The sequence below is a fragment of the Mustela putorius genome, unplaced genomic scaffold (genome assembly GCF_011764305.1).
Source record: "Mustela putorius furo isolate JIRA1106 unplaced genomic scaffold, ASM1176430v1.1 tig00003854_pilon_pilon_pilon, whole genome shotgun sequence".
Taxonomy (NCBI): Eukaryota; Metazoa; Chordata; class Mammalia; order Carnivora; family Mustelidae; genus Mustela; species Mustela putorius.
The window spans coordinates 6,453,042-6,479,740 of NW_025422006.1; the positions used below are offsets into that span (position 1 = coordinate 6,453,042).

Below are 26,699 nucleotides of genomic sequence, written 5' to 3' on the forward strand. Positions count from 1 at the left end.
GGCCCAAAAGGAGTTGATCAGATTCTAACTAGTTCAATTTCTTGAATTTTAGGAAAAATGGAAGTATGCTGCCCTTTCTCTGAATCCTGAAAGGGAAAGCAGAAAAAAGAAAAGATAGTTAACGTGAAAAAAATTCATAGAGATTGTAGGGTAGGGAACTTGGAAATGAAAGGTAGAAAAGAAAGAAAACCATAAGGATGAACAAAAAATTGGATCAGCTAAATATAGCAAAGTATTTGATATTTACTTGGCTTAAAACTGGGGAAAGGATTGGGCTTATTAATATGAAAATGGGCAAGAGACTTTCTCCACTGCCCTGAATCTCCCTGACTTAATCTACCTATTTTTCTCTCTTAGCAGGAGTGTGTAGACCCAGACTAGGCTAGTGAGGGGCATCTCAGCGGTTGGCCCTCCCACTGTTCTCTGAGCTGTGGCTGGGTTGCACCAATCCTGATGGCCACCCAGTTGTCAGAAATGCAGATGGTCCATCCGTTCCCCCCCTCCCCTCCCAATGGCTCTGCCCCAATATTTTTCTCCACCAGAGGGAAAATGAGGGAGTGAGAACATGTCTCATCATATGTAGTATAACCCTGGGCAAGCCATTTCACCTCTCTGTGGCCTAATTTCCACCCTATTAAATGGGAATAATACAGTGTTTGTTGCTGCCCAGCCAAAGAGCCTGCCATGAAACCAGAATATTGCAGTGATGAAAGGCTTTCTCAGCTCCCTCCAGAACTGATGCAATTTGCATACATCAAAGTCATCTGGGGCCACCCCCTGCCCAGTACAGCCCAGCAGGAGCTGCTCCTGGCTCGGGGTGAAGACTGGCGTTCACAGTGCTAGGAGTTCAGCCCAAGTGGAGGCCCCGGGACCCTTGTGAACACTGACCGTGCTGAAGAGCTCCGCTGCATGCTCCAGGAGGCCCACCAGGCCGCTCTCGGTGAAGTACCGGCCCGAGCACACGCCGTCCTCATCAGGTGACAAGGTGTCGTCAGAGACTGCGGACTCCTCCAGCACGTTGGAAGAAATGTTCTGAAAGAGATCCCAGTATAAGCCCAGGGAACAGGGGAACCAGACTAACAAAGGGTACCAGAGGAACCCAAGGTGGGGCACTGAGCCAGCCTACGTTCAAAGATCCTCATAGAGCCTGTGGTTATAGAATGTCTCTAATTCCAACCACCAGACATCCTGGCTGCCATTTATTTTTGAACGGATACACTGAGCAACTGGTCTTCAAAACTTAGAATTTTCTTTTTGACCTTGAGGACATACATAAAGGACGAAGTAACAACAGTTGAGCTACAGTCATGAAACGACCCCAGCGGGGGTCCTGGTTTTTAAGAGGTGAAGGCCAACTCTCAGCTAACGAGACTCCTTGTTTGATCAGCCCAGTGAACTCTGGAGGCGTGTCGCTCCTAACTTGACTTTCAGGTGAACAGCCATATGATATGATAATAGCCAGTGAGAATGTCCTCTTGGGGGCCATGCTGATAGCAATACAACAATTACTGTTGTTGTCTCTCATTTTGTTCTTTCTTTCAAGCGTTTCCTTTACACAAACCATAGAGTTTATAGTCTCTAGCAGAGAGTGCAATAACCAGGGCCTGGGCTAGGGTGAACCTAGTGAGAAACTGAGGGCACAATCTTTAGAGAGGCTTTCAATCTCAGGGTCCATCCATCTCAGTAAGTGATGACTCTGAACTTGCCCGACCCTAGGAGTGAGCGCTTCCTTATATTCTGCCCCTTAGGCACCTCTTGCCTCACCCCAGCTCTGGCCCTTGCAGTGACTTTCATACTCTTGATATGTTAAGAGTCTGTTTTCTTCAACCCGTCTTACAGCTGTGGCAGAAATGCACAGAGAGCATAAAAGCAATGGCACATCTTCCCAGCTTAGAGATTGCAAACGGGTAGCACACAGGCCACTCCTTCCTATTCCTACACTCTTAACAGGCATAACTAATCAATTATAGCACCATTTCCCTTCAAGTTTGGATATACAGTAGATCCCTGAACAACACAGGTTTGAATCACACAGGTCCACTTATACACATTTTCAAAAATATACTGGACTCTGAAAGTAAGGATATGCTATATGTTAATTAATTGAATTTAAATAAAATCAAATTTAAAAATATACTGGGAAGATTTTTTGAGATTTGCAACGATTTGAAAAAACTCATAAATCATGTAGTTCAGAAATACTGAAGATATTAAGGAAAAGTTTTTTTCCTTACATAACTTCATTTTCCTTAAATAAAAGTTATTGTAAGAATATATTATATATCTAGAACACAAAATACAATAAAATAACTTTATGTTACCTCTGTTCAACAGTAGGCTATTAGTAGTTAAGTTTCAGGGGAAATCAAAGTTATCTGTGGATTTTTGACTATGTAGGGAGGGTATGTCCCTGTTTTCAAAGGTTAATTGTGTTCTCAAAAGTTTTCTCAGCATCGCACTGCAGTCAGCCACTATCAACTGACCAGAGTTGGCTTGTGAAGTAAAATCACCTGCCCCCACGCCTGGCTAGCAAGATCCAGGGAATCACGCTTAGCAAGATCCAGGGAATCAACCTTAGTAATCAAGGAAAAGCTATCACAGTCCTCTATCTTCACATCCAAGACTCTAATGTAGTTCTAGGACTATTGGAGGCTCTCAGAAAGTCTTGGGGTCAGTCTTTTTTCCAAACCTGGCCTTTCTATTATAATGTTTCCAAATTGAAAATAATAGAAAGTCCAAGGGATTCAGCTGAAAGAATCTATTAACTCAAGAAATGAGTACTAGGAGAATTGTATGCAGTTTTCCACCGGTAGAGGAACAGATCTGAAGCAATGTAGGTTTATTAGCTGTAACCAGAGGGAAAGGATTCTGGCAGACTTTCCTGGCCTCAGAATCAGGGAGGAAAATGTCAGCAGTACCTGAGAATGTATCCGTATCTACATTTGCGGGATCAACACTGCAGCCCAGGGCATCGAATTTCGACGATCTCACTGCCTTGGAATTCAGTGGCCTCGAAGTTATTTTCCTTGTACAGATTTATTTATCTCCAGTTTCTAATTCTTTTCCAAAAATTCAATTTTACTGGAGCAGAACGGGGTTGAAAACTGAAGCGCAAAGCACTTAAGAAACCAACTCCGAACATCTGCTGCTAACGCTGCCCAGACGTCCACCGTCCCCTTGCGGAATCCGGCCTCCGGGGGACCCTCGGCGAGCCCAGGTGTGGACCTCTCCTCCGGCCCAGCCAATCAGAGCGAACCATTTCTCCGGTCACTGTGATTGGCTCGGGGAGGAGCACATGACCCTGCCAGAGCCAATAAGAGGCACTGAAACCTCCCCAGCAACTGCCAGAAACGAGCCATCCCTGCATTCTCCTGGTCTCCAACCTGGGGAGGGATCCACCTGCACACATCTCAGGGGGCACAGGACGCCAGTGCGGGACAAGGTCGGCGTCAGGGAAAGCGGAGACAGGAAGTGGCGATAACACTGAGATCTGAGGATGTGGTCTGGGCCCCCCTTCCAGTGTGGCAGGGGCGGCTCCAGGCTCGCCTCCCTCCTGCAAGTGGTTAATTCCGTTTCCCCGCTAGGGCAGTCGAGGGTTGGGATTCTGTCACCTGCGAGCCTCCATTTCCCAAAAGGTCTGGCATGGCTCATCTGAGAGAAAAGGCTCGCCTCAGAGGCAGCAGCATAATTTGGCTTCTCTTATGTAGCCGAGAACACCGACCTCGCCATGTTCTGTGCATCACGGTGACCTAACACTTCTCAGCTCCTTCTGCCTCCCCCTCCACCTTCCTGGTCCTCCTGAGCTTCCCACGACCCCAGGTTAGGTCAGATTATAAACACTCACGGCATCTGGTACCTCTTTCTTAACAGCATTTATCATCATTGTAATCGAATAAGGAATAGAGTACTTAGAGGATGTCGCTCTCCCTGGCTAGAGGGTAAAGGTCACGAGGACAAAATACGTGCTCAATAAATATAGTCCAGAAGAATAAATCGATGGAGACAGATATATGAAAAATAGAGCTAAAGGCTCTCCTGTAGGGACAATGTGGAGTTTTTCTATTGGTTTTAGAATAACTATCCTAGGGGCGGGTGGCTCAGTGGTATAAGCCTCTGCCTTCAGTTCAGGTCATGATCTCAGGGTCCTGGGATCAAGTTCCGCATTGGGCTCTCTGCTCAGCAGGGAGGCTGCTTCCCTTTCTCTCTGCCGGCCTCTCTGCCTACTTGTGATCTGCCTGTCAAATAGATAAAATCTTAAGAAAAAAAAAAAGAATAACTATCTTATCTCACCTTGGGATGGCTTATAAGCAAATCAAATGAATTCTACACAGAATGAGAATTCTCAAGCTTACAAACATGAGAGTCAGCAAGGAAATGCCAACACTCAAGTGATAAATAGCAAATAGAATATAGTACCTGTGAGAAAGGCATAAAAGAGTGATATGAAATACTTCAGTTAATGAAGCATGGAAACAGAAGGATATGATTCAACATTAAGTAAAAAAAAAAACAACAAAGATTTTTCTGGGAACTGAAAGAGGAGCACTTAAAATATTAATCATTGGTAGTATCAAAGGGCCAAAATAAATGTGATGAATGTGATGAAAGAAGCAGATACATCTAAAATGACTTTTGTAACTTTCTTCACTTTTACGTGAATGAAAATCAGATGTGATCTTTTTGTGCTTTTTGGGTAAGAATTTCACTTGTAGCCTTTGAAACTCATACTTTCGAATTGAGAAGAGAAGTGATTTGCTGAGGATGAAATGTTAGAATAAATATTATTGTTACTGAAAGCCATAAGAAAGGGCTTATTATTAATAAGAAGCAAACAGGTGCACAGGTGAACAGAGTTCTATCCACCGGCCCCCCAGCCCCAATCCCCGGGGCACCAGTTCCAGTAATTTCTTCCCAAAGCCTGGGGAAGCTACTCTGAACTGTTTTCTCCCTCTGGTTCACATAGCCATCACAAAACTGCGTTGAAGAACAAGATTGAAAAAGAGCTTTTGATAAAATCAGTCATACAGATTCAAACAAGGATAATACAAGCACTTACACATGAGTCTGGCTTGAAAAGGGCTCTATTTCTGGACTGGACTGTGCCTGGTTTCAAGGAGAGTCATTGCTACAGATTCTGTCTCTCTCACAAAAGGACTCATAAAACTTTTATTTTCTCTAAAGACCATATTAAACTACTCAGCAAAAGCTGTCCAAATGGCCATGGAGCATCCTAGCCAGAGTCCATTTTCAGACCTGGTAGACCACTTTCCTTTGCTAACTGTGGGCAATATTCAACTTATCCTAAGAAAGTGCTGGTTCAGACCCCTTTGGCCCTCCCCAGGTCATTGTGGTTCTTCCTTGCTTTGGGATGATGAAGTGTGGGACGCTACAGAGTTGGGGCATATGATCAAAGGAATGGGTCATCCAGGAAATCATTTCTCTAGTGTCTGGAAAATGCTTTCCCAGGTGTCAGTGCCCTGTGCCAACTCCCAGTCTTTGGGAAGGAGATTAAGTGACCTTAGAAAAACTGCTTTCTCAGTTGTGTTAGTCGTAAAGTAGGAGTCATAGTACCTTGCCTATCTGCCTGAAGACAGAAGGTCAAATGAAATCATAGACCTCAGTGTTTGGGAATGTCTAGAGTGCCTATCAACTCTACATTTATTGTAAATAATTAAAAAAAAAAACCCAAGATAGTAAAGCAATTAGAAGAGGCAAATATAATACACTGAAGGAGATTTCTTTCAACCTTGACAGTATTGACATTTGAGGCCAGATAATTCTTGGTGGTGGCTGCCGATATGCATTGTAGAGTGTTCGGCAGGGTCTCTGGATTATACTTGTCAGGGGTCAGCGCCCCACTCCCCCAGCCCACCCTGAGCTGTAACAACCCAGAAATGTCTCTGGAGGTCATCTAATGCCTTCTGGGGTGGGAGGCAAGCCTGCCCCTCTGTTGAGAATCACCGCCCTCCAGGAAAAGCGGTGTCCGCCCCCACCTGAAAGCTGACACTGCCCACGGGCAGGTAGCTGTGGTCCTCCAGCATGCTCAGGTACTCGGCCACCAAGGCAGCCGCGTGCACCAGGCACATGGCGGCCTCCGTGTAGCATTTCTTCTTGGTGTGTTTCTCCGCCATGTTCTGGAGCCAGGTCAGCCGCAGATCAGGGGACGTCTGGTAACTCTTGGCAATTCTGAGGACAGATTAAGAATGTTTCAAGGACAGCTGGCTCAGGACACTGTTTTTCTGCTGTGGGTGGCCACTTTCTTCCCCGCCAAGAATCCCTCCCCCGACCTGCCCTTTCCACACCTGTTCAGAAAATGAGAGAAAAAGCAAACATGTCAGTCGTTTTCCATCCACAGGTAGGGTGTACTGGACCTCGAGAAATAGCATTTACTTCCAGTTTCATGGGGAAGAAAAAGGCCCAATCAAATGAGGTCTGTCTTAATGGATCTCTAGCAATTTTCTTCGTTTTCCTTCCTTTCTCTCAGAATAATAATAACAAGACAGAAGTACGACCCGTCTATGACAGCACATCAGAATCAATTTTTTTCTCTAAGTAGTTTCTCCCGAACGAGGAGCATAAAGACAAAGTTTCAAACTATCAAGTAAAATATGAATTCTACTTAAATGGTACATGTATATTTGAATATAACTGGGAAAAAAAGGAAATAATTCATATGATAACAGATAGTTCTTTTCTCTCATTCTATGATAAGTAGAGGATAGTATTATAAAAGGTACCTCAGTTGAAATTAGGGGGATATTTCTAAAATTATAATTTTTAAAGATTTTATTTATTTATTTGAGAGAGAGAGAGAGAATGAGAGAGAGTGACCATGAGAAGGGGGACGGTCAGAGGGAGAAGCAGACTTCCTGCCAAGCAGGGAGCCCCAATGCAGGACTCGATCCTGGGACTCCAGGATCATGACCTGAGCCAAAGGCAGTTGCTTAACCAACTGAGCCACCCAGGCACCCCAGGGGGATATTTCTAAAAGGGATTACATGAATCAACCCACTGTGAATGATTACTTTCTACTAACTTCTCTTTATGCTTTTGGATGTCATTGAAATCACTGTACTCACATGACCTATAATAATCACACTAACAAGACCTCCAAGTGACAAACCCTAGGCCCTCAGCTGACGGCCTTGATTTGGTCAGAAAAGTGTACCTGTACATGAGATCCATCAGCATCTCGGGATCTTCCTGGAACTCCCTCATTTTCACGGTGTCGTATAAGATGCTGTTCAAATTGCACAGAAGTTCCTCCACCTGCAAAAAAAAAAAGCGAGCGGCTCTAATCAATCCTGGTTTTGTCATCCACGGTGACAGGCTGGAGTTGCGTTGGAAGGGCACCGGCCAGCCACGGGCGGGCTTCTTGGTGGGAGCAGAACTCGCAGGTGGAGGGGAGCCGGGAGGGGACGTCCGTGGCCTTCACTTTTGCAGGTCCCTGTGCTTCAGAGGCCCAGACGTGAGTTGGCCCTTGGGATCCATGATTTAGCCCTGAATCCTTATACTATCTTCCCTCTTTTTGTTTAAAGTAACTTGAGCTAGTTTCGGTTATTTGCCACCTAAACGAGCCTCTAGCTGTACTCTGGAACATCAGGGGTCTTTACACCAATAGGAGGCAGCTTAGGACTTCTGCTTACACTATGTATGTGTGTGTATGTGTGTGTGTGTGTGTGTGTGTGTGTAATATAATATAATACAATAATATATGATAATATATGATACAGTAATATATATGATGTGATATATATGATATATAATATAGTGTGCTATATATTAAATACAAGAGTGTGCTATATATTAAATACATGTGTATACATAATATTTATGTATTTTATATATAACCTGTTACATAATTACATATTATATGTGTTACATAAATTCACAGTATACACACACACACACACACACACACACACTCAAGTTTATATGGCTGATCTCGAACCTGTGTGTGAGGTAAGGCGTGCTCTTCAGCTTACCTGGGTCGGGAAAGGAGTGGCCTGCATGGCCGTGTCCTCTTCTGCGTAAGCCAAGATCGTTCTCAAGGATCTTCTCAGGTACTCCTCATTAAAGTCTGGTGCTTTGCCCACCAAAGATGCCAGAGACATGGTTACCTGCATCTTTACTCTTGCAAAGTTCTGCGTCAGGAGGAGGAGAAGAAGGAACCAATAAGAGGCACCTGGCCTGCAGATAAGGGAAGGCAGGCGCGCCAGACACCCGGGACTCCCCAATGTTTCTTTTTGCTCCGTCTCCACCGCTTCCTTTTCTCTCAATGAAATGTGAGCTCTGCTTTGCACGAGATTCATATCATTGTTTAAATGGTTTAAATGGATATTGCTCTGACATAAATCCGTCAGCGGCCTTTAAATTTTCATGGAGGACTGGATGGCCTCTATGCTGCAAGGCTAGGAGGTTGCTACAAAGTTGGGTCTCAAAAATGGATCCTTTTGTACCAAGATTCCTCTTCTTGGGACATGACTTAAGCCAGAAAAAGGAACAGTATCTCCATGGCCACATTTTCTGAGATTCTGGACCCTGGACAGGCAGTGAGTTTCTGTTTCTCCTTCCCTTCTAGCCCTATGGAAAAATATGGTTATCCTGCAGGCCCCAAGAAAATGTCCTAAATATTTTCAATAATTATGTCTCACACATGATGAGGATCCTATCTTTTTTCCATGGGCCAATTTATCTTTTAAGATCTCTTGGGGGTGCTCATCAATATGACCACAATATGACCACAAACTAAACTAAAATCTAGATAAATCTAAATAAACTAACATCTAGAAAAACTAAAGCTAAGGTTAATGCTTCTGCAATAAAGCATAAATCCAAAGGCTGCAAAGCTTCAGTTAAAACTCAGGGGCAGATGACGCTGGACATTCAAATTCTCACCCACAGGTCACACTGGTCCCATGCAATCAGATTTTGGAAACAAGACAAACGCTGCTGAATTCTTAGCCTGCCTGGTGTATTTTTCCCCACAGAGGACAACTTTTAATCTACCTATATTCACTCGGCCATCCTTGAAACACACGGATGGAAACCACTGCCTTCACCAGTCTCCATCTTCACTTCTGGTTACAAACTCAAAAGCTGCTATCCATCTACATCATCAATGGTCTCCCCATCACATGCAACAGAAGGAAATGGTGATCCCACAAACTTTCTCTCAACCAATGTTTGCACTGACTTTGGGCCACTTGCACTGATTCTGGGTCCCCCCGCCCCCGCCCACTGGTGGGAGTTCTTACACTAGTGGCTCCAAAGCTGAACCTCATGAGCAGGTAGAGGGTGGCACAGGCTTGGCTCCGGGTGACGTCCATGCTGCTGCTGCAGTGGTGTAAGACTCGCTGGCACAGGTCCGCACACTGTTCCACCTCCTCCTCAAACAGCAAATCCCCGAACTAGGAGAGACACAGAGGCCATGAGGCAGCCCTTGGTCCCTTCATATTTTGTCTGGGCTGGATGCCTGCTGAAATAGGCAATGTCTGCCGGGACAAGCAGAGAGGCTAGAAGAATTCATGCATTGCTCCATAAAGAAAATGAGCTCCTTGAGTCTGAAGAAGAATGCAAGCCACAGAGTCCACCTAAGATTTAATTATGAACCACACAACCAAGATCAGGGCATAGGTGTAATTCACCGCAATGTTATCCAGGCTACATGTACCAGCAAAGTCATCTCTGTACAGGAATGACCTACGTTTTCTGAGCCCCCGGGAAAGGACTGGTGACCAAGAAAGAGAAAATCAACCTGAGAAGGGAGAGCAGAAGAATCGTACTTTCTAAATGTAACTGATTCCAGGGTTCCTGGCTGGCTCAGTTGGAAAAGCATGCTACTCTTAATCTCGGGGTCATAAGTTTGAGCCCCTGCTGAGTGTAGAGATCACTTAAATAAATAAATAAACTTAAAACAAAATGTAAAAGATCCCATTAAGCAGGTACCAACTGAGAGTTTTCCAATCCTGGAGGAGAAAGTAAACTGCATTAGACCACTTGATGTCAGGAAAATCTATATTCTTCAGGCTATGAAAAATTTACTTCTAAATCTTCTCTTATTTTATGACAAGACACTCTGGAAGACTTACTGATGGGCGTCCGCGTTTAGGACAGTAATCTCACCCAGATGCGGTACTGGAAAGGGTGAAAGGTAAGGGTGTGAGGTTGCATTTGCTCTCCTGTCTCCATTGAGTGCCTGTCGGAGGCAGGCCCCTGGCCAGGGCGGCCTCAGCCATTAAAAGATGGAGCCTGGCTAGTTGCCAGGTTAGGATTGCCTCGTGAGACTAAGCGGAACGCCCAAAGAGGAAGTAAACAGCATTGGTTGCTAGCGAAGTTGTTCGTTTAGGTGCACAGCCTGATTCGCTCGCTCCTGTACCCTGCTCGCTGATTGGTCATGTAAGCGTATATAAGTGTGTAGACTTGCGGAAATAGAGAGAGAGAAGATGCATCCGAACCAGGGCATCTTGTCGTCCTTGCGGGGCGAGGGTGATAAGTGCCCATGTCAAATGCCTATAGTTCTGCCCACATTTTAAGCGGGAGACCCACTGACTCTCTCCTGGTGACTTCTCAAAAAATCAGGGCATTCGCTTTATTCTCAGAGAGACTTAAAACCTTTACCTTGATGTCACTTAATACCATGCTGTGTGGGTTTGGGGACCCCTGAGAGGAGAATGTGTGAAACCAGGTGAAACTCTCAGCTCTTAATTAGGAATAAGAAAACAAGCATCCCGTGTTTACCTTGGCAATGAGAGCCCGGAGTGTCGCAAAGCAGTGAGTCAGGTAGGTGGTGCTCTGATCGCAGCTCAGAGAATTCACCAGCACCCTGAGAACACCTCCCAACAGGCTGTCTTTACAGTCCAGAGCCGAGCTTGCCTGGGGGAAACAGAAGAACAGCATCACTGAATCCCTGTGCCATGCCAGGGAGTGGTGGGGTGAAGACACAAATCAGCCCTCTTGACAATAAGCACAGCGATGCTGACATCCCATCTCTCTGAGTCTAAGATCTTCAGGGTTTGGCCACCACACACATCATCCATTACCATGACAGCTGAGGACCTATATCCAAATGACTTTACTCTAAAACTCCCAAATGATTTGGGATTTATGCCCAGTTCCGGGCTGCTACACTAAGTTATGAGGCACACCTCCCCCTCCCCATCCCAGACAACAGCTCTTGGAATGTTCTTCCTTTATATAGAAGGCACAGCTTTCCTTGTGGGATTCAAAGCACAACTGTGGGCTTCCCAGTACAAAAGGGGCTGCTTGATGGCAGCAGTGTTTCCAAATAGAACAGTGAGACTAATCCCACTGAAGGTAATGACAGGTAAATGCCATTTCTTTGGGAAAAAGAAAAAATCACTGTGAGGACTGGTAAGTGTATAGCAATCAGAGCAGCGATGGATAGAGATATTATCAATATGAGGCCAAGTGTTTAAGATATCAAAGACATCACATACTTTTTGTCTTTCTGTTTCTGTAACAATTACTTTGATTTTAGACTACTTAAAAGTAGGATAACTAAGGTTTCCCTGGGTTTCAACAATATTTCTTTTTCTAGTTCCCCAAAGCATCACTGGATCCACCCGAATAAATGATTTCTCACTGGAAACATGGTGGGACTCATTTCTCAAGTTCACCAATACCCCATTATCCCCTAGACTTCTTGGGAATTTTTGGAAACACTCACTTAGCAGATAAAATTGTCTTACTGCAACATTCATAGTGGCACTATGCTTTTCTGCAGTGGGGATGGCAAATTCATGGTACAAGTGATTTTCCTTCCCCAGTTGGGGTCCAAAGTAGACCTCATTATTCAGACCCAGCACCTCTGCCACCTGGTCCAGTCATAATCTTAGCTCCCATACGAGATGTCAACCTTAATTCAACTGGGGTTGTCCCAAACCACCTTAGCTCTCATCCCTATTCTAGATCATCAGCTACAAGCCCCCATCTGTATTATACGCTTGGTACACACTTGGCATATTTAAGTATAGGATCACCTTGTCAATACCCAAGGGAGCAGCGAGTCAAAGAAGCCAGAAGAACGTTGATTATCTCTGGAATTTGTAAGGTGAACAGTATTGTAAATGGTTAAAAAAAAAAAAAGGCATTTGGGGATCACATTTCTCTCCCAGTTACCTATAAAGAGATCCTTATTAAATTCCAGTAAACATGTCGAACAGATCAGGTGTGTGTTGTCCTCACCTGGATAATGTTCTCCTGCATATCCAGGATGATTAAGTTTGCCTCTGTAGCCAGATTGCCACTGATCAGGGCTTCTTGATCTAACTCTGCCTTTGTTCTAAGAAAAAAAAAAAAAAAAAGGTCAAATTGAAGAGCCTATCAAAGCCGGCTGAGTTCCAGTGATGGCAATCTGTGCACCAAGGTGTAAAGAAATATTCTGAATAGCCCATCGTGAAATGAAAACAGAGGAGGTGGCCACAGGGCACCAGAGAGTGCAGGGCGCTTTCTGCGACCACTGCCTGGTGAAAACCATTTTTTAGGTCAAGTCTCCAGATTATCTGCAGCCCTACTACTATGAATAATGATGACAGTCAGAGAAACAGCAAAATGGGGAGAAAAAGCAATTACTGGTGGCTACTAGCCACCAGGCGAGTCAATCCGATGCTGGTGAAGCCTCGGGCCATTCCTGGGTTTCTTGCATGAGAACCAGCTCTAGATCGGAGTCAAGGGAAGCCTGTGGCACAGGCCAGAGGGAGTGGGGCAGGGTGTGATCTGAGCTCTGCAGACAGCAACGGTGCTGGATGAGGAAAGCTGGTGCTTCTGAACTGGGGCAGGCAAGAGTTAGGCTCTTGATGTCCCAAAGACCACCTTGGGGGGTTGCTTGGTCAAGTGTAGACCTTTTGTCTAGACTTTTCCTCCAGTGGCAGCAAGGTGGTACTCCTGCGGGACAACAGGTTCATCTGACATCCCGGTGGGTGTTACCGCCCACGAGGGAAGGGTAGGGAACAGGACATTGCCTGGCGCTGCTTTTCCTCGAGGTTTCCGTCTTGAGGAACCAGAACATTTCAGGCACTGTTCAATGATTCCTATAAAATCTAAGTGATGCTGGAAAGGGATATCTTGTAACATCTACATTTAGTGGCCAGAAAAGGGAAGTGTGAAGATGTCATTTCCCCAAGACGCCCCAGAGGCTAAAATGTCACCCCAGGGCTTGGGGCGTCAGGATGTGTGAGCCCACAAGTCTTGACCAGGACCAGCACCTCGTTGTTCCTGAGTCCCCTTCACCCAACTGTGGGAGCTCTGCCACTGCTTACTCCCTGCTGAGGGCTCAGAATAAGTATTTCCTTGTGTTTTAAATGTTTTCAAGCCAGGGCGCCTTAGGGGCTCAGTCGGTTAAGTGTCTGCCTTTGGCTCAGGGCATGATTTCGGGGTCCTGGGATTGAGTCCCGCATCAGGCTCCCTGCTTGGAAGGGAGCCTGCTTCTCCCTCTCCACCTGCTTGTGCTCTCTTTCTTTAACAAATACACAAATAACATCTTTAAAATTTTTAAGCTTAGGACCTTGGGTCCCAAGGGGCTCTACATTGTATTTCATTCTGCAAGTGATAATATTTGCATAAAAAAGTGAAATATAGAAGCTATTTTTAAAAAAGGTATTGGTAGATTTAGGTTTTGAGCAGGGCGATGCGACAGAAATGTAATGAAGAAAACAAATGTCGTTCTCCATTTTGCCGAAGCCACAGTAAAGAAAGCAAAAAAAAAAAAAAAAAAAAAAAAAAAAAAAAAAAAAAAAACCATGTGAAAGTAACAGAAGAATTTTTTTGACCCAATACAGAAAAAGAATTGTCCATGTGTAATCACTATGAAAATTACTAATGAGACCTTTTCCATTCCTTCACTGGTGCTAAATCATCAAAATCTTGCCTGTATGTTTTACTTGTAGCACTAATGAGGCTACTCTATGGGACAAAGCAGACCTAGATCTGGTTTTCATTTTTGTTGTCAAAGTTTTTCAATTTGTGGTAAAATACACATAACATAAAATTTCCCATCTGAACCATTTTAAAGTGTACTGTTCAGTGGTATTAAGCACATTTGTATTTTCTTGCAACTCTCATTGCCACTTATCTAGTTTTTAGAACGCCTACCACCCAGTCCTTTAAGACGCTGGTTCTAAAATTGGACCGGACAGCAGAATCACCTCGAGAGTTTTACCGAACACTGACGTCTGGGTCCTACTGTGGGAGGTTCTGAATACATTGTTCTGGGGTCCATCTGGACCCGGGCAGCTTTAAAATCTCTCCTGGTTGATTCTAACCTATAGTCCTGTTGAACATGACTGCTCTAGAAGAAACAGACCCAAAATAATTAAAAAATGATCTGAAAGAAAAAGGTAAAAGACCCCACTATTATAATTACAAAAAGTTTTTCAAATAGCTAACTCTCACTATGGTTCTCTCGAAAAAGAAAAACAAACAAAAGCAAACAAACAAAAAAACCCCAAAACCCACATCAGCCCGACTGGGGAGTGCTAGGAAGTACTACACAGAAAGACTCAGTGTGGTGTTCTTTCTTTCTTTCTTTTTTTTAAGATTTTTTTTTTTTTAATTTCTTTATTTGACAGACAGAGATCACAAGTAGACAGAGAGGCAGGCAGAGAGAGAGAGAGAGAAGAGGAAGCAGGTTCCCTGAGGAGCAGAGAGCCTGATCCCAGGACTCTGGGATCATGACCTGAGCTGAAGGCAGAGGCTTTAACCCACTGAGCCACCCAGGCGCCCCTGTGTGGTGTTATTTCTGCAAGCAAAAGGGAAAAGTTTCCCCAAACCTCAGTTTATGCAGCCCGGGTCAAACAGGACCTGGCTCCCCTCCTAATCTCAGCAAGTAAACAGCCCAACCCCCTAAGTGGTTCTTTGTGTGTCAAGTGTGTGGGGCGGGGCCTTGAACCATGTAATGTTCTGCTCAGTGAACCCTGAGATTCACACCTGCTGCAAAGAGGAACAGCACAGGTGAGCTCTCTTCAACATACTTAATGGCACGTCTTACATATTCAAATTCTTACACATGTTTATCTTAGACATTGCAATCCAAGCAGCAGGGTTTCTTTCATTTTTTATATTTTTTGCTGATAATAGCATACATTATCTTATGTCTATGTTATATATAGTGCATGTGTGTGTATAGAGAGAGAATCATACACACACCCATTGTAGGAGATACAGCAAAGTATAAAGAAGAAAACATCAATAACCTAAATGTCCAGAGAGAAGAACCCAAGGAAAACCGCTGTTAATATTTTGGTAAATTTCCTGCCAGTCTTAAAGTGTATTTACCCTAAGCAGCTGAGGATTTAAGATTCTATTCCAAAATCAAGTGTCTGTCCTATTTTTCCAACCTTACATCATAAGCATGTCCTACGTCATGCAATTTTAATACCAACCTAATATTTCTCTACAAAGTTCCCTATTCTCGAGCATTTAGAATGTTTCCATTTTTAAAATATTGAGTGATACTGATGTAAATATGTGTGACTACACATTTTGCACACTATGAATTTGAACTATGTGGTCTCGGGTCCCCTGTCCTGTCCCTGTCCCCTCCAGCAGCTCCGGTAAGGCTACCTGACATTGCTAAACACTCGTTTTCTTTAACTGCTTAGCAGTGCGGTCAAGCTTTCAGAGCTGTGAATCATAGCTCCTTATACCTTCGATCTTCCTGGGTGCCCGGACAGAGCGAATTTACACAGGTAACGATGTTTCCCTTCCTTCCCCTTGGAAGGATACAGTTGTTTTGGTAATACAAGTAGCCTGGGAAAAAGGGTTTTAGATTTTAGGTAAAAGTAGCACAAAGCTGCTGAGTGACGCACTTATCTTGTTTCTCATTAGCTTGCCGCCAATGTGTCTGCTCCTTCCTCCATCTCAAATTTTCATTGAGGCCTGGAAATCGGTCATTCCCTAGGAGTTAAGAAATGCACGAGAGGAATGTGATTAGCATGAAACCCTCCAAGATAACCAGAAGTTCCGTAACCCGCTAGGGCAGAGAGGACTCAGCACTGTGCCTCTGGCTAATTAGAGCCCGTGCTGGACGCTGGGTGGGGGGCGGTGGCGCTGGGGCAGGGAGACAGGGCTGCCTGGGACCCGGCCGCCTGCACTTTGACGGACAGCCTACCGTTTTAGAACCCTTGCCTTTCTGGAGAGGGGGTGAGCATACGTGCCCTGAACAGGGGGTCCCAGTGAAATTGGGGTTCTCAGTGAATTACTGAAGAGGAGAGTGTGGGGAGGGTGCCCCCTCCCCAGCACTGTAAGAGCTGAGCTTCTCCCAAGTTCCTGGCCACTGTGTCCCATGACATGGACGAGCTGTCACCCTGTGTAACTTGGAGCAGGGTGACCAAGACGGAGCATGCCTGACCACCTCTCTCTGCCATACAGCAGCGAGTTCAACCTAGATGAGATCATTCCTGGTGAGCCTGGAACACCCGGACACCCCTGTGGCTGGGATGGGGGTGGGGGTCGGTTGTGTTCTAGAAATACCCTGAACGATCTGGGGAGTCGATTTTGGAATCAGTATTATCCAGTGTCTTGGCCATGCTTCACAAAAATGAGTCAAACGCCCTGGGAGAGGCTTTGACCTTGAGGGCGACCACATTCCATCTATCCTGTGACTCATGTCCTTGGAGGTGAACTGTACCATGGACAAGTCTTGAACAGAAGATGCACGTGGGGACATTTCTGGGGTTCCTGTGACCTCCGGATAGCCGCCTTCCCTTGCAAGCACAGAGCAGGCACAGAATCCGGGAACCGGTTTGCCTTCATTACCCTGACATCTTAGGAAAGCGAGTAGGTCTGCTCGCATTTAAGGATGTTTCCCTTCACCAAGGGTGTAAAACCCGCAGACGAGAAGCAAGGAAGGGCAAGGCCTACGTACCGGGAGCCCGGCAGCGCCGCATCATCTCCCCACGGGCCCCTTCCCCGCGGAGCAAAGCCTCTTCCAGCCTGGCCTTGACGTCCCTTGACTTCTGCAGGACTTGGGTACTGACTTTGTCAGAACTCTGTTTTCCCTGGACAGGACAGAGGCAGAAGGATGTTTAGTGTGGTGAGATCTCTGTCCGTGGGAAGAATCCTCAAAACACAACATACTCTGCGGCGAATGGCTGCCGTTTTGGACACGTGCCCCCACGGAGAGGCTGCTCAGGGGGGTCCCGTGGCTCAAATCCTGCAAATGAGAATGGGGTTCTCTCTGCAGAAGGCAGAGATCCTTTCCCTGAAAAATGGTCGTATCTAGACTGCAAAGAGGTTATGGGTTTTAGTACAGAAGTGAGACCAATAGATGATGCCTCCATTGTCCCCCAAGCCAAGGGGAACCATAGTAATGACATTGATCTGAACATGGGAGCTAAGAGCTGCTGTAAGGCTGAGCCACCTCATGCTCACCTTGTACTCGAAACACGAGACACAGATGAAAAGGAGATCCAGGATCCTATTGAGCTGCATGGACGGCAGGTCGGCGATCCACTTCCTGATGAGGCTCTGGTCGGCGTTCTTCATGATCCAGAGGAAACAGATCATGAGGTTGCGGGTGGTGTCGGCATTCAGCACGTTGTACTGCTTGTAGGGCTGCAGGGAGGCAGAGGGCGAGGTGGATGCAGGGGAAGGAGTGAGTGACGGGAACCCCAAAGGCTTCGGGGATGCTACGTTCTTAGAACACAGGCACTGCCCTTTGCTCCTGGCTGAGGAACTGTTTCTAGGAATCCGGCCTTTCCTGGGCTATGAAGCTGCAATCCCTGAGCTGAGGGGCTTGGCAGTGTCTGAGCCAGGCTTTCGGGCACATCTCGTGGGCTCCCTCCATCTCCGGAGCAGCGTGGTCTGGTGGTCTGTCCTGCCTTGACCAGGGCTCCCCAGTCTCACTGATAAAAAGGAGGCTTCCAAACTGCTAAGATTCCAAGTATTTCTCCTTCCAGCTGGACACCGGAGGGCTGAACTTAGGGAAGAAAACAAGACTAGCCAGGATCCAGAAACCTCCTAACTGTGCAGGAATTAACTTCTTTGTCGGAGTCCGGAGGATAATACGAGGGTCACCAAGTGCTCGGCAAAGAAATCAAATCCCTAATTTAGTGCAGTCCTCGATGCTGGGACTTCCGGGACAATTTATGTTGTCCTGGGGGTTGGGGGTTGGGGGCTCAGGCTATTTGCTTAAAGACCCCAGTCCCAAGGGTTCGATTTCGAGTCCTGAGCGCGCTTTCGTTACTCATCCAATGAAGACAAAGACCAGTGTACCACATCTTTGGTTCACAAGGCCGTGTACCAACACCCAATGGAATGTGAAACCCCCTGTTTGTGAGTATGTGTGAGAAATGTTGGTTTGGGATGCGAATGGTAGAGCTTCTGAAATTAGCTGAGTTTTCCTGAGTATGGTGACAAGAAGCTACGAAAACCTTAGTGATAGGGGTGCCTGGGTGGTGGCTCAGTGGGTTAAAGCCTCTGCCTTCAGCTCAGGTCATGATCCCAGGGTCCTGGAATCGAGCCCCGCATCAGGCTCTCTGCTCAGCGGGGAGCCTGCTCCTGCCTGACTCACTGCCTACTTGTGATCTCTCTGTCAAATAAATAAATAAATAAAATCTTTAAAAAAAAAAAAAAACCAGAAAACCTTAGTGATAACTTCCCAGGGAAGATCTTCTAGCTGTGAACTCTGGGCATCTGAGGATGTCCCCTTCAAGCCAAATAATAATGTAAAAGGCACTGACTCCCTTGGGCAACTAACTTGGGTAAGACGCACATTACTAAGGTGAAGGAAGTCATGAAACACAGCATTTCCCCAACAATGAGGGAGGTCAACTCTCAAATGTCTTTTCTCTTTCTTACTTCCTTGCCTTCCAGCCCTCCTGGGGGTGTCCTGGTGGGCGTCAGGGGTTTGCTTAGTGCTGGAGGGAAGAGAGGAAAGCCATCCAGCAGAGAAGCTACTGAGGTCTAGATGCTGCCTTCCCAGGAGAGAACCGAGGGAGTTCTCTGTGGATGTACACCCTAAGCTGAGACGCAAAGTTAAATTAAGCTGGATGGGGAGGCGCCGTCACCATCTCCCAAAGGGAGACAAGGCTCCCCAAGGAACAGAGTTGCCACCTCAAGGAAATCAGACCCTGTGCTCCTGGAGATGGTGCTCTTTAAGCCAGAGTCTGTGCAAAAGCCTAGAGCTATCCAACTCTGTTTGGGCTCCCTGGGGACCCAGAAAAGCTGAAGTCTTTCGCCAAATAAGTACTCACCCCCAAGAAACTGGCTCCTTCAATCATTTTTTTGGAGGCAAACACAGTGTAATGATAAACATAGAATAAATACCACTTTGTGCTGACCCCAGATAGCCCAAGTTCACCTCTTTCTGGTGTCTGAACCTTGAACTCAGGCACCGCTGAGACTGCCTGGATTTGATTCGTGGACCTGCTGCTGCATCCGGGACCATCTGGGACTACGCTGCCTCATCTGAGCCATTTCACTTCTCAGCTCCAGGCTCCACGCTGATGCCTTTCAGGACTCACCAAAGAGGCAGGATAGCCTGCTCAACTCTGGGTTCCAGTAGGTAAATATAAGAATAAGCCCATCGGAAGATGGGACACAGGACAAAAAATAAACCAGAGAAAGGTGCACCAACATACCAAGGAAGAAAGTATGGTTCCACTTGTCTTCGAATTAAAATTGTTTCCGGCGATGGCCAGAGCCACGTTCTGGTTAATTGCACTGGTTCCTTCTTGGTCTTCATCAGAGCCATTGGCACGACTTTTTCCACTACGGGCATCTGCAGCTATAATGAAAACATCATTGGCCTTACCATACCGTCCAACAATTGTGCTTCTTGGTATTTAGGCAAGGGCTGGAAATTTATGCCCACATAAAAATCTGCACATTTCTAATGGGCAAAACATGGAAGCAAGCAAGCTATCCTTCAGCAGATGAATGGATAAACAAGCCGTAGTACGTTCAGACAATGGAGTATTATTCAGCCCTAGAAAGAAATGAGCTATCAAGCCATGAAAAGGCATGGAGGAAGCTTCAGTGACTGCCAGGGCCTGGGGGAGAGAGGAATGACCGGGGAGAGCACAGAGGAATTTTAGAGTAGAGAAACGAGTCTGGTTGATATCATAATCATGGATACATATCATTATATATTTGTCCAAACCCACAGAATTTACAACCCCAAGAGCGAACTCTAATGTAATCGTGGACTTTGGGTAATTATGATGTATTTCTATTGGTTCATCAGTGGTAACCCATGTTACCACTTGGTACTTGGGTGGATGCTGACAACAGGGGAGGCTGTGTACACAGGGGGCTGAGGGGCGGGCGCATACAGGAAGTCTCCATACTTTCTGTTCAATTTTACTGTGAACCTAAAGCTGCTCTTTAAAAGTCTTTAAAAATGGGGGGAGGCGGTTTGGGTTTATGGACATTGGGGAGGGTATGTGCTTTGGTGAGTGCTGTGAAGTGTGTAAACCTGGTGATTCACAGACCTGTACCCCTGGGGATAAAAATATATGTTTATAAAAAATAAAAAAATTTAAAAAAAAAGTCTTTAAAAAATCTTTGCTGATGAGAAGCCAAAAATCAGTATTTCCCTATGTCTCCTACCCAATGCCCACCGAGGGACTGATACTTATTAGTCACTAAAGTCTGCACAGTAATTAAAAACCTGATGTCAAGTGGGGCGCCTGAGTGGCTCCGTTGATTAAGCGTCTGACCCCTGATTTCAGCTCAGATCATGATCTCAGGGTTGTGAGACTGATGTGCTCCTCAGGCTCCTTGCTCAGTGTGGAGTCTGCTTGCGATTCTCTCTCTGACCCTCCCCCCGACACGTGCACTCTTTTTCTCTCTAAAATAAGTAAATAAATCTTTAAAAAAAAATCCCGGTTATTAATTGTACTGCTAAATTGCTACCGTCTCTAGGAAAAAGCAGGCAAAAAAAAGAGACAAAATGCTCAGCAAAAGATTCAGCTGGAAATTAATTTTTCAAACTGTAAAAATGAAAATTTTCAAAACTTTCATAACACTTTCCTGTAATATAATATTTTACAATTTTTTCTAAGTTTTTATTTAAATTCCAGTTAGTGTAATAGTGTAACATGGTGTAATGCTTCAGGTGTGTAATATAACATTTTTTTATTCTATTCATACATTTTAAATAATGACCAAATAGAAAAGAACCCATAATTACAGAACTAATCTGTTCCTTATAAAATAACAAGCTAAGGTCACAAATTCGGCAATAATGTATTAAATTTCAAATGTCTGAAATGTTAATTATTATCTCTATGTAATATAGATATACTTATGTTTATATGTTTAGATGTCTGCAAACAAAAGAAGGTCCCACCACTTAAAAGGCTGGTTTTTGACCACCAATGACACACAAAGTTTTTACTTAAGCAGTTCTTAGAAAAGTGTATTAAAAACACTTGCAACCCATTGATTCGTTAAAAACTCATATTTTGTTATGCTTGTCAACATTGTAAGTATTTAGATCTTCGATTTTTCAGGAAAATTAGATTGCAAACAGTATATCCTTCTGCTAAAATTCTAAAAACAGAACTCAAATATTTTTAGAACTCAGTGTTTTAAAATAATAGTTTATTATTTGGGTTTAAAGGTGACCAAGTTCTTAAACAAATGGTAAAATGAATAGCTTGTGGCCTTTATGTAAGACCTGATAACATTATCAGATTTGAGGATGCATTCTTACTTCCCCCAAATATCCACAGGGTCATGGTTATAAAAGACAGAGAGAAGGACATACACATTTGCCACATAAAACGCTTTCAGAGCGTTTTATGGTCTCTCGGTTCATCCTTATAACAATCCTAAGATGTAGATATTGTTACCACATTTTTACAGTTGAGGAAAGGTTGAGAGAAGGCATTGAAAGGCTGAGGAATTTTTCAAAGGTCACATGTAGCCATAAATGGGCTAGAGTTTGAATTCAGCTTATCTTTTTAAAAAACTATATCCTTCTTAGTGTATCAATCTACGGATTCCATATGTAATAAATAAGCTATATTAGCTCTAATAATAGGATAGTTCCACTGATTTCCCACTTGTCAGCTACATCATGACTATAAAGGTCGAACCCATACATCAAGAAACCACTGAGATTTAAAAGCTCGGGGGCCAAGTGCTGAAAAGCTCTGATCCAAAGGGACTGATTTGGGAAATTCTCATCAACATGGACACACAGGAGAATGTGTGCCAAAGCAGTTTCCTGCTTTGGGAACAAATGAGTCATAGGTCTTTGAATGGAACTTTCTAGAAACTTTCAGCAAAATTCTGGAAATGGTCTGCAGGTCACTGGCTGTGCTCTGGATTATATCCTTAAATCCTGAAGACAATTCGGGGCTCAGTCTGACATGTGAAAAAGTGTTATATTACACACCTGAAGCATTACACCATGTTACACTACCAGAGAAGTTTACCCGCTGGGCCAAGCTTGCTTTCATACATCCCTTGCCCATTTCTGATCCGTCTTTGTTCCCTAACCCACACTGTAATATGTAAATAAACTCAGGAGGTACACAAACTCCTTTAAGACAATGTATCCTTTCCTCTTGCTGAAAAATGAGAGATACTGACTTCCAACTCCAGAATCAGCCTCTTACGGCCAAAGGCAAAATTCCTCTGCCATGGCAGAATTTCTTAATACGGAAGACACCACGATTACCATGATTTTTTTTTTTTTCCAGTTAGAGTTGGGAAAGGCAGAGTAGGAGAGAGAGAGAATCCCAAGCAGGCTTCACACTCAGCACAGAGCCCGATGCGGGGCTCAATTTCATGACCCTGAGATCGTGACCTGACCTGAGCCAAAATCAGGAGTTGGATGCTTAACCAACTGAACCTCCCAGGTGCCCTGACACCATGATATGGAACAATCATTAAGGATGCTTGGGTCTGCTTCTTTCCTAAGCCATTCTTAAGAGAAAAGACGAGGAACACCTTATTTCAATGCCTTAGAGTGGTGACCTCCCAAGGGAATAATTCTGCTAGTATTTCATCCTTTGCGATGGATGGTCTATAAAGTTCATCATATACCAGCAGATGGGTGAATGAGTGAAAAAATGATTTCTAAATGAAAAACTGTAAGAGACTCTTAATCATAGGAAACAAACTGAGGGTCGCTGGAGGGGAGGTGAATGGGGGGGATGAGGTCACTGGGGATGGACATTAAGGAGGGCACGTGATGCAATGAGCACTGGGTGTTATTCTAGAACACTGATGAATCACAGACCTGTACCTCTGAAACCAGTAATACATTATCTGTTAATTAGCTGAATTTAAATTTTTAAAATGTTGAAAAGAAACACCACACATGACTATGATTCTTTACAAAATAAACGAAGAGTAAACTTATTGGAACCAAAAAAAAAGAAAGAAAGGAAGAAAGAAAGAAAGAAAGAAAGAAAGAAAGAAAGAAAGAAAAGAAAAGAAAACCCAGACCCCCAAAACCCCCCAACACTTATTGGGACTCATGCGGAAAAGTTCTGAGAGCACCGGTGTGGAAAACTGCTCACACAAACACATCAGCACTAGAACTAAGAGAAGAAACTTCATTCTGGGGGGGCATTTGGCAGGGGCCCCTTCATTCAGTCCCTGAAGGACATGGAAGCATTATTACCTGTAAAGTCATAGAGTTGCGGCAAAGCATCCAAAATGATGCCAACCAAAGGCAGGTAGAGGGCAGCGATTTTGACCTTCACTTCCGGTTTGACGCAGCGCGGGTCCAGGTCGTGAGAGCTCAGAAGGCTGTGGATGGCACTGACCGCTTTCCTTTGCACTTTGCTGATCCTGAGACAACACAGAAAGCTAGAGGTTATGGTGAATAACCTCTAGGTTATTTTCCTCCAAGGAAAAGGAGGAAGAGGTGTCTAGAATCCAGAAAGAGACAGCCTGAGTTCTGTTCCTGGGCTTGATGTTTCAAAGTCCACCATATTGTAGCATCTGGTAATTCATTCCTCTTCATTGTTGAGTAATATTCCATGGTGTGGATAGAACACATTTTGAGAGAGAGGGGTGGGCTGTGAAGTGGGGGAGAGGGGCAGGGGAGAGGGCGAGAGAGACTCCCATGCAGGCTCCATGCCCAGCGCAGAGCCTGACATGGGGCTCAATCTCACAACAGTGAGATCATGACCTGAGCCAAAATCAAAAGTCAGATGCCTAACACACAGAGTCATCAAGGAGCCCCAGATCACATTTTAATACCCCATTCATCAACTGGTGGACGTTTGGATTATTTCCACTTTTGGCTATTATAAATTATTAATGTTGCTGTGAATATTTGTGTATAAGTTTTTGTATGGATATAAGTTTACTTCTCTCGGATATCAAGTTTACTTCATATCTCAGGGTAGAATTATAGGATTTTATGGAAACTATATTTATCCTTTAGAGGAGCCACCAAGCTGTTTTCTTTTCTTTTTTGAGATTTTATTTATTTATCTGAGAGAGAAAGGCACAAGCAGGGGGAGCGGCAGAGGAAGAGGGAGAAAGACAAGCAGATTCCTCACTGAGCACAGTCTGCCCAGAGGCTCGATCCCAGGACAGTTTGATCATGACCTGAGCCGAAGGCAGATGCTTAACCATAGGAAACAAACTGAGGGTTTATTTTACCAACTTAACCAACTGAGCTTAACCAACTTAAGCTTAACCAATTGAGCCACCCAGGCGCCCCACCACCAAACTGTTTTCAACAGTGAATACACCATTTTACAAGCCTCCCCAAGTTTCCGTTTTCTCTCTGCCAACGCTAGTTAGTATTTACCTTCTTATTATGACCATCCTAGTGGGTATGAAGGTGCTATGGACCGTTTGTGTCCTCCCAAAATTCGTATGTTTAAACCTAACTCCTAACATGATGATGGAGGAAAGGCCTTTGTGAGGGGAATCACGTCACGAGGGTGGAGCCCCATTCATGGGATTAGTGCCCTTATGACAGACCCCAGAAATCTCCCTTGCCCTTCGGCCATGAGAGAATATAGCAAGAAGATGACCATCTGTGAACTAGGAAGTGGGTTCTCATCAGACACTGAATCTGCCAGCGCCTTGACCTTGGACTCCCCGGCCTCCAGAACTATGAGAAATAAATTTGTGTTGTTTAGAAGCCCCCGAGCCTATGGTGTTTTTGTTACAGTTGCCTAAAGGAACTAAGCCAGAAGGGATATTCCTCTGGTTTTGATATGCATTTCCCTGATGGTTAATGTGGCTGAATACTTTTCTCTCTCAGGTGCTTATTGGTCATCTCTTCTTGGAGAAATGTCTATTCTGATCCTTGCCTTCTAAAGAACTGAGTTACTTGTCTTTTTGTTATTGAGTTGTAAGATTTAAAAATTATATAAAGAGCAGGGAGCCTGGGTGGCTTAGTCAGCTAAGCCTTTGACTCATAATTTCAGCTCAGGTCACGATCCCCTAGATCACAAGATCAAGCCCCCTGTCAGGCTCTGCGCTCAGTGGGGAGTCTGCTTGGGACTCTCTCTCCCTCTCCCTCTGCCCTTTCCTTCACATGCACGTGTGCTCTCTCTAAAATAAAAAAAAAATAAATCTTAAAAAAAATGATATAATACACACAAATCCCTTATTAGGTCTACAATTTGCAGATATTTTCTCCTATTCTGTGCATCATCTTTTCATTTTCTTGATGATGTTCTATATACCACAGAAGTTCTCCCTTTTAAGAAATCTAACTTACCTATTTCTTTTTCTTTCATTGTGCCTATTTTTGGTGTCAGATCTAAGCAGCCATTGCCTGATCCATCTTCATACGGATAATGAAGATTATCCCTATGATTTCATCTAAGTGTTTTGTAGTTTCAATCCTTACATTGAAGTCTTTGATCATTTTGAGTTAAGTTCTGCACATGGTATGAGATAGGGTCACAACTTCATTCTTTTCCATGTGGATACTCAATTACATCAGCATCATCTGTTGAAAACACTCCTCTCTCCCCCTTGAGTTGTGTTGGCATCCTTGTCAAAAGTCAATTGACTATAAATGTGAAGATTTATTTCTGGACTCTTAATTCAGTTGCATTGATCGATAGGTCTATCTTTATGGCAGAACTACTATTGCTTTGTAGTAGATTTTGAAATCAGGAAATGTGAGCCCTCCGACTGTGTTCTTTTTTAAGATTGTTTTGGCTATATTGGTTCCCTTGAATTTTCAAATGAATCTTAGGGCCAGCTTGTCAGTATCTGCAAAGAATCTAGCTTGAATTCTGAGAGGAGTTGCACTGAACTTATAGATAAATTTGGGGAGTATCACCAACTTAACAGAATTAAGTCTTCTGACCCATGAATACATGATGAGTCTCCACTTGTTTCGATCTTTTTATTTCGGAAGTGTTTTATAGTTTTTAGTGTACAAATCTTATATTTCTTTTGTTAAAAATTTAGTCCTATGATCTTTATTAATTTTTGATGCTATTCTAAATGGAGTTTTCTAAATTTCATTCCACATTGTTCACCACAAGGATATGGAAATATAATTGATTTTTGCATATTGATCTTGTACCTTGCCACCTTGCTGAACACATTTATTATCTTTAATAGGTTTTTAGTGGGTTCCATAGGACTTTCTAAAAACAAATCATGTCATCTGTGAATAGAGATAGTTTTACTTCTTCCTTCCCAACATGGGTGCCTTTATTTCATATTCTTGCCTCCTTGCTCTGGGTAAGGCTTCCAGTACAATGACAAGTAAAATAGAAGTAGTAAGAATG

At 44.2% G+C, this 26,699-nt stretch overlaps 1 protein-coding gene across 3 annotated transcripts in view; it reads right to left on the reverse strand.

Moving 5' to 3' along the window:
• Positions 1–26,699, reverse strand: part of DOCK8 (dedicator of cytokinesis 8) — a 202,626-nt gene that overhangs the window by 21,125 nt on the left and 154,802 nt on the right. For all 3 annotated transcript variants that reach the window (XM_045065055.1, XM_045065054.1, XM_045065056.1), the window contains 12 exons: positions 23,603–23,772; positions 19,602–19,747; positions 17,392–17,574; positions 16,886–17,018; positions 15,828–15,915; positions 12,208–12,304; positions 10,741–10,875; positions 9,258–9,410; positions 7,986–8,144; positions 7,169–7,269; positions 5,994–6,186; positions 889–1,032 (listed from right to left, as the gene is read on the reverse strand). In XM_045065055.1, the coding sequence (XP_044920990.1) occupies positions 889–1,032; positions 5,994–6,186; positions 7,169–7,269; positions 7,986–8,144; positions 9,258–9,410; positions 10,741–10,875; positions 12,208–12,304; positions 15,828–15,915; positions 16,886–17,018; positions 17,392–17,574; positions 19,602–19,747; positions 23,603–23,772 (1,702 nt within the window). The remainder of the gene's footprint in view (positions 1–888; positions 1,033–5,993; positions 6,187–7,168; positions 7,270–7,985; positions 8,145–9,257; positions 9,411–10,740; positions 10,876–12,207; positions 12,305–15,827; positions 15,916–16,885; positions 17,019–17,391; positions 17,575–19,601; positions 19,748–23,602; positions 23,773–26,699) is intronic.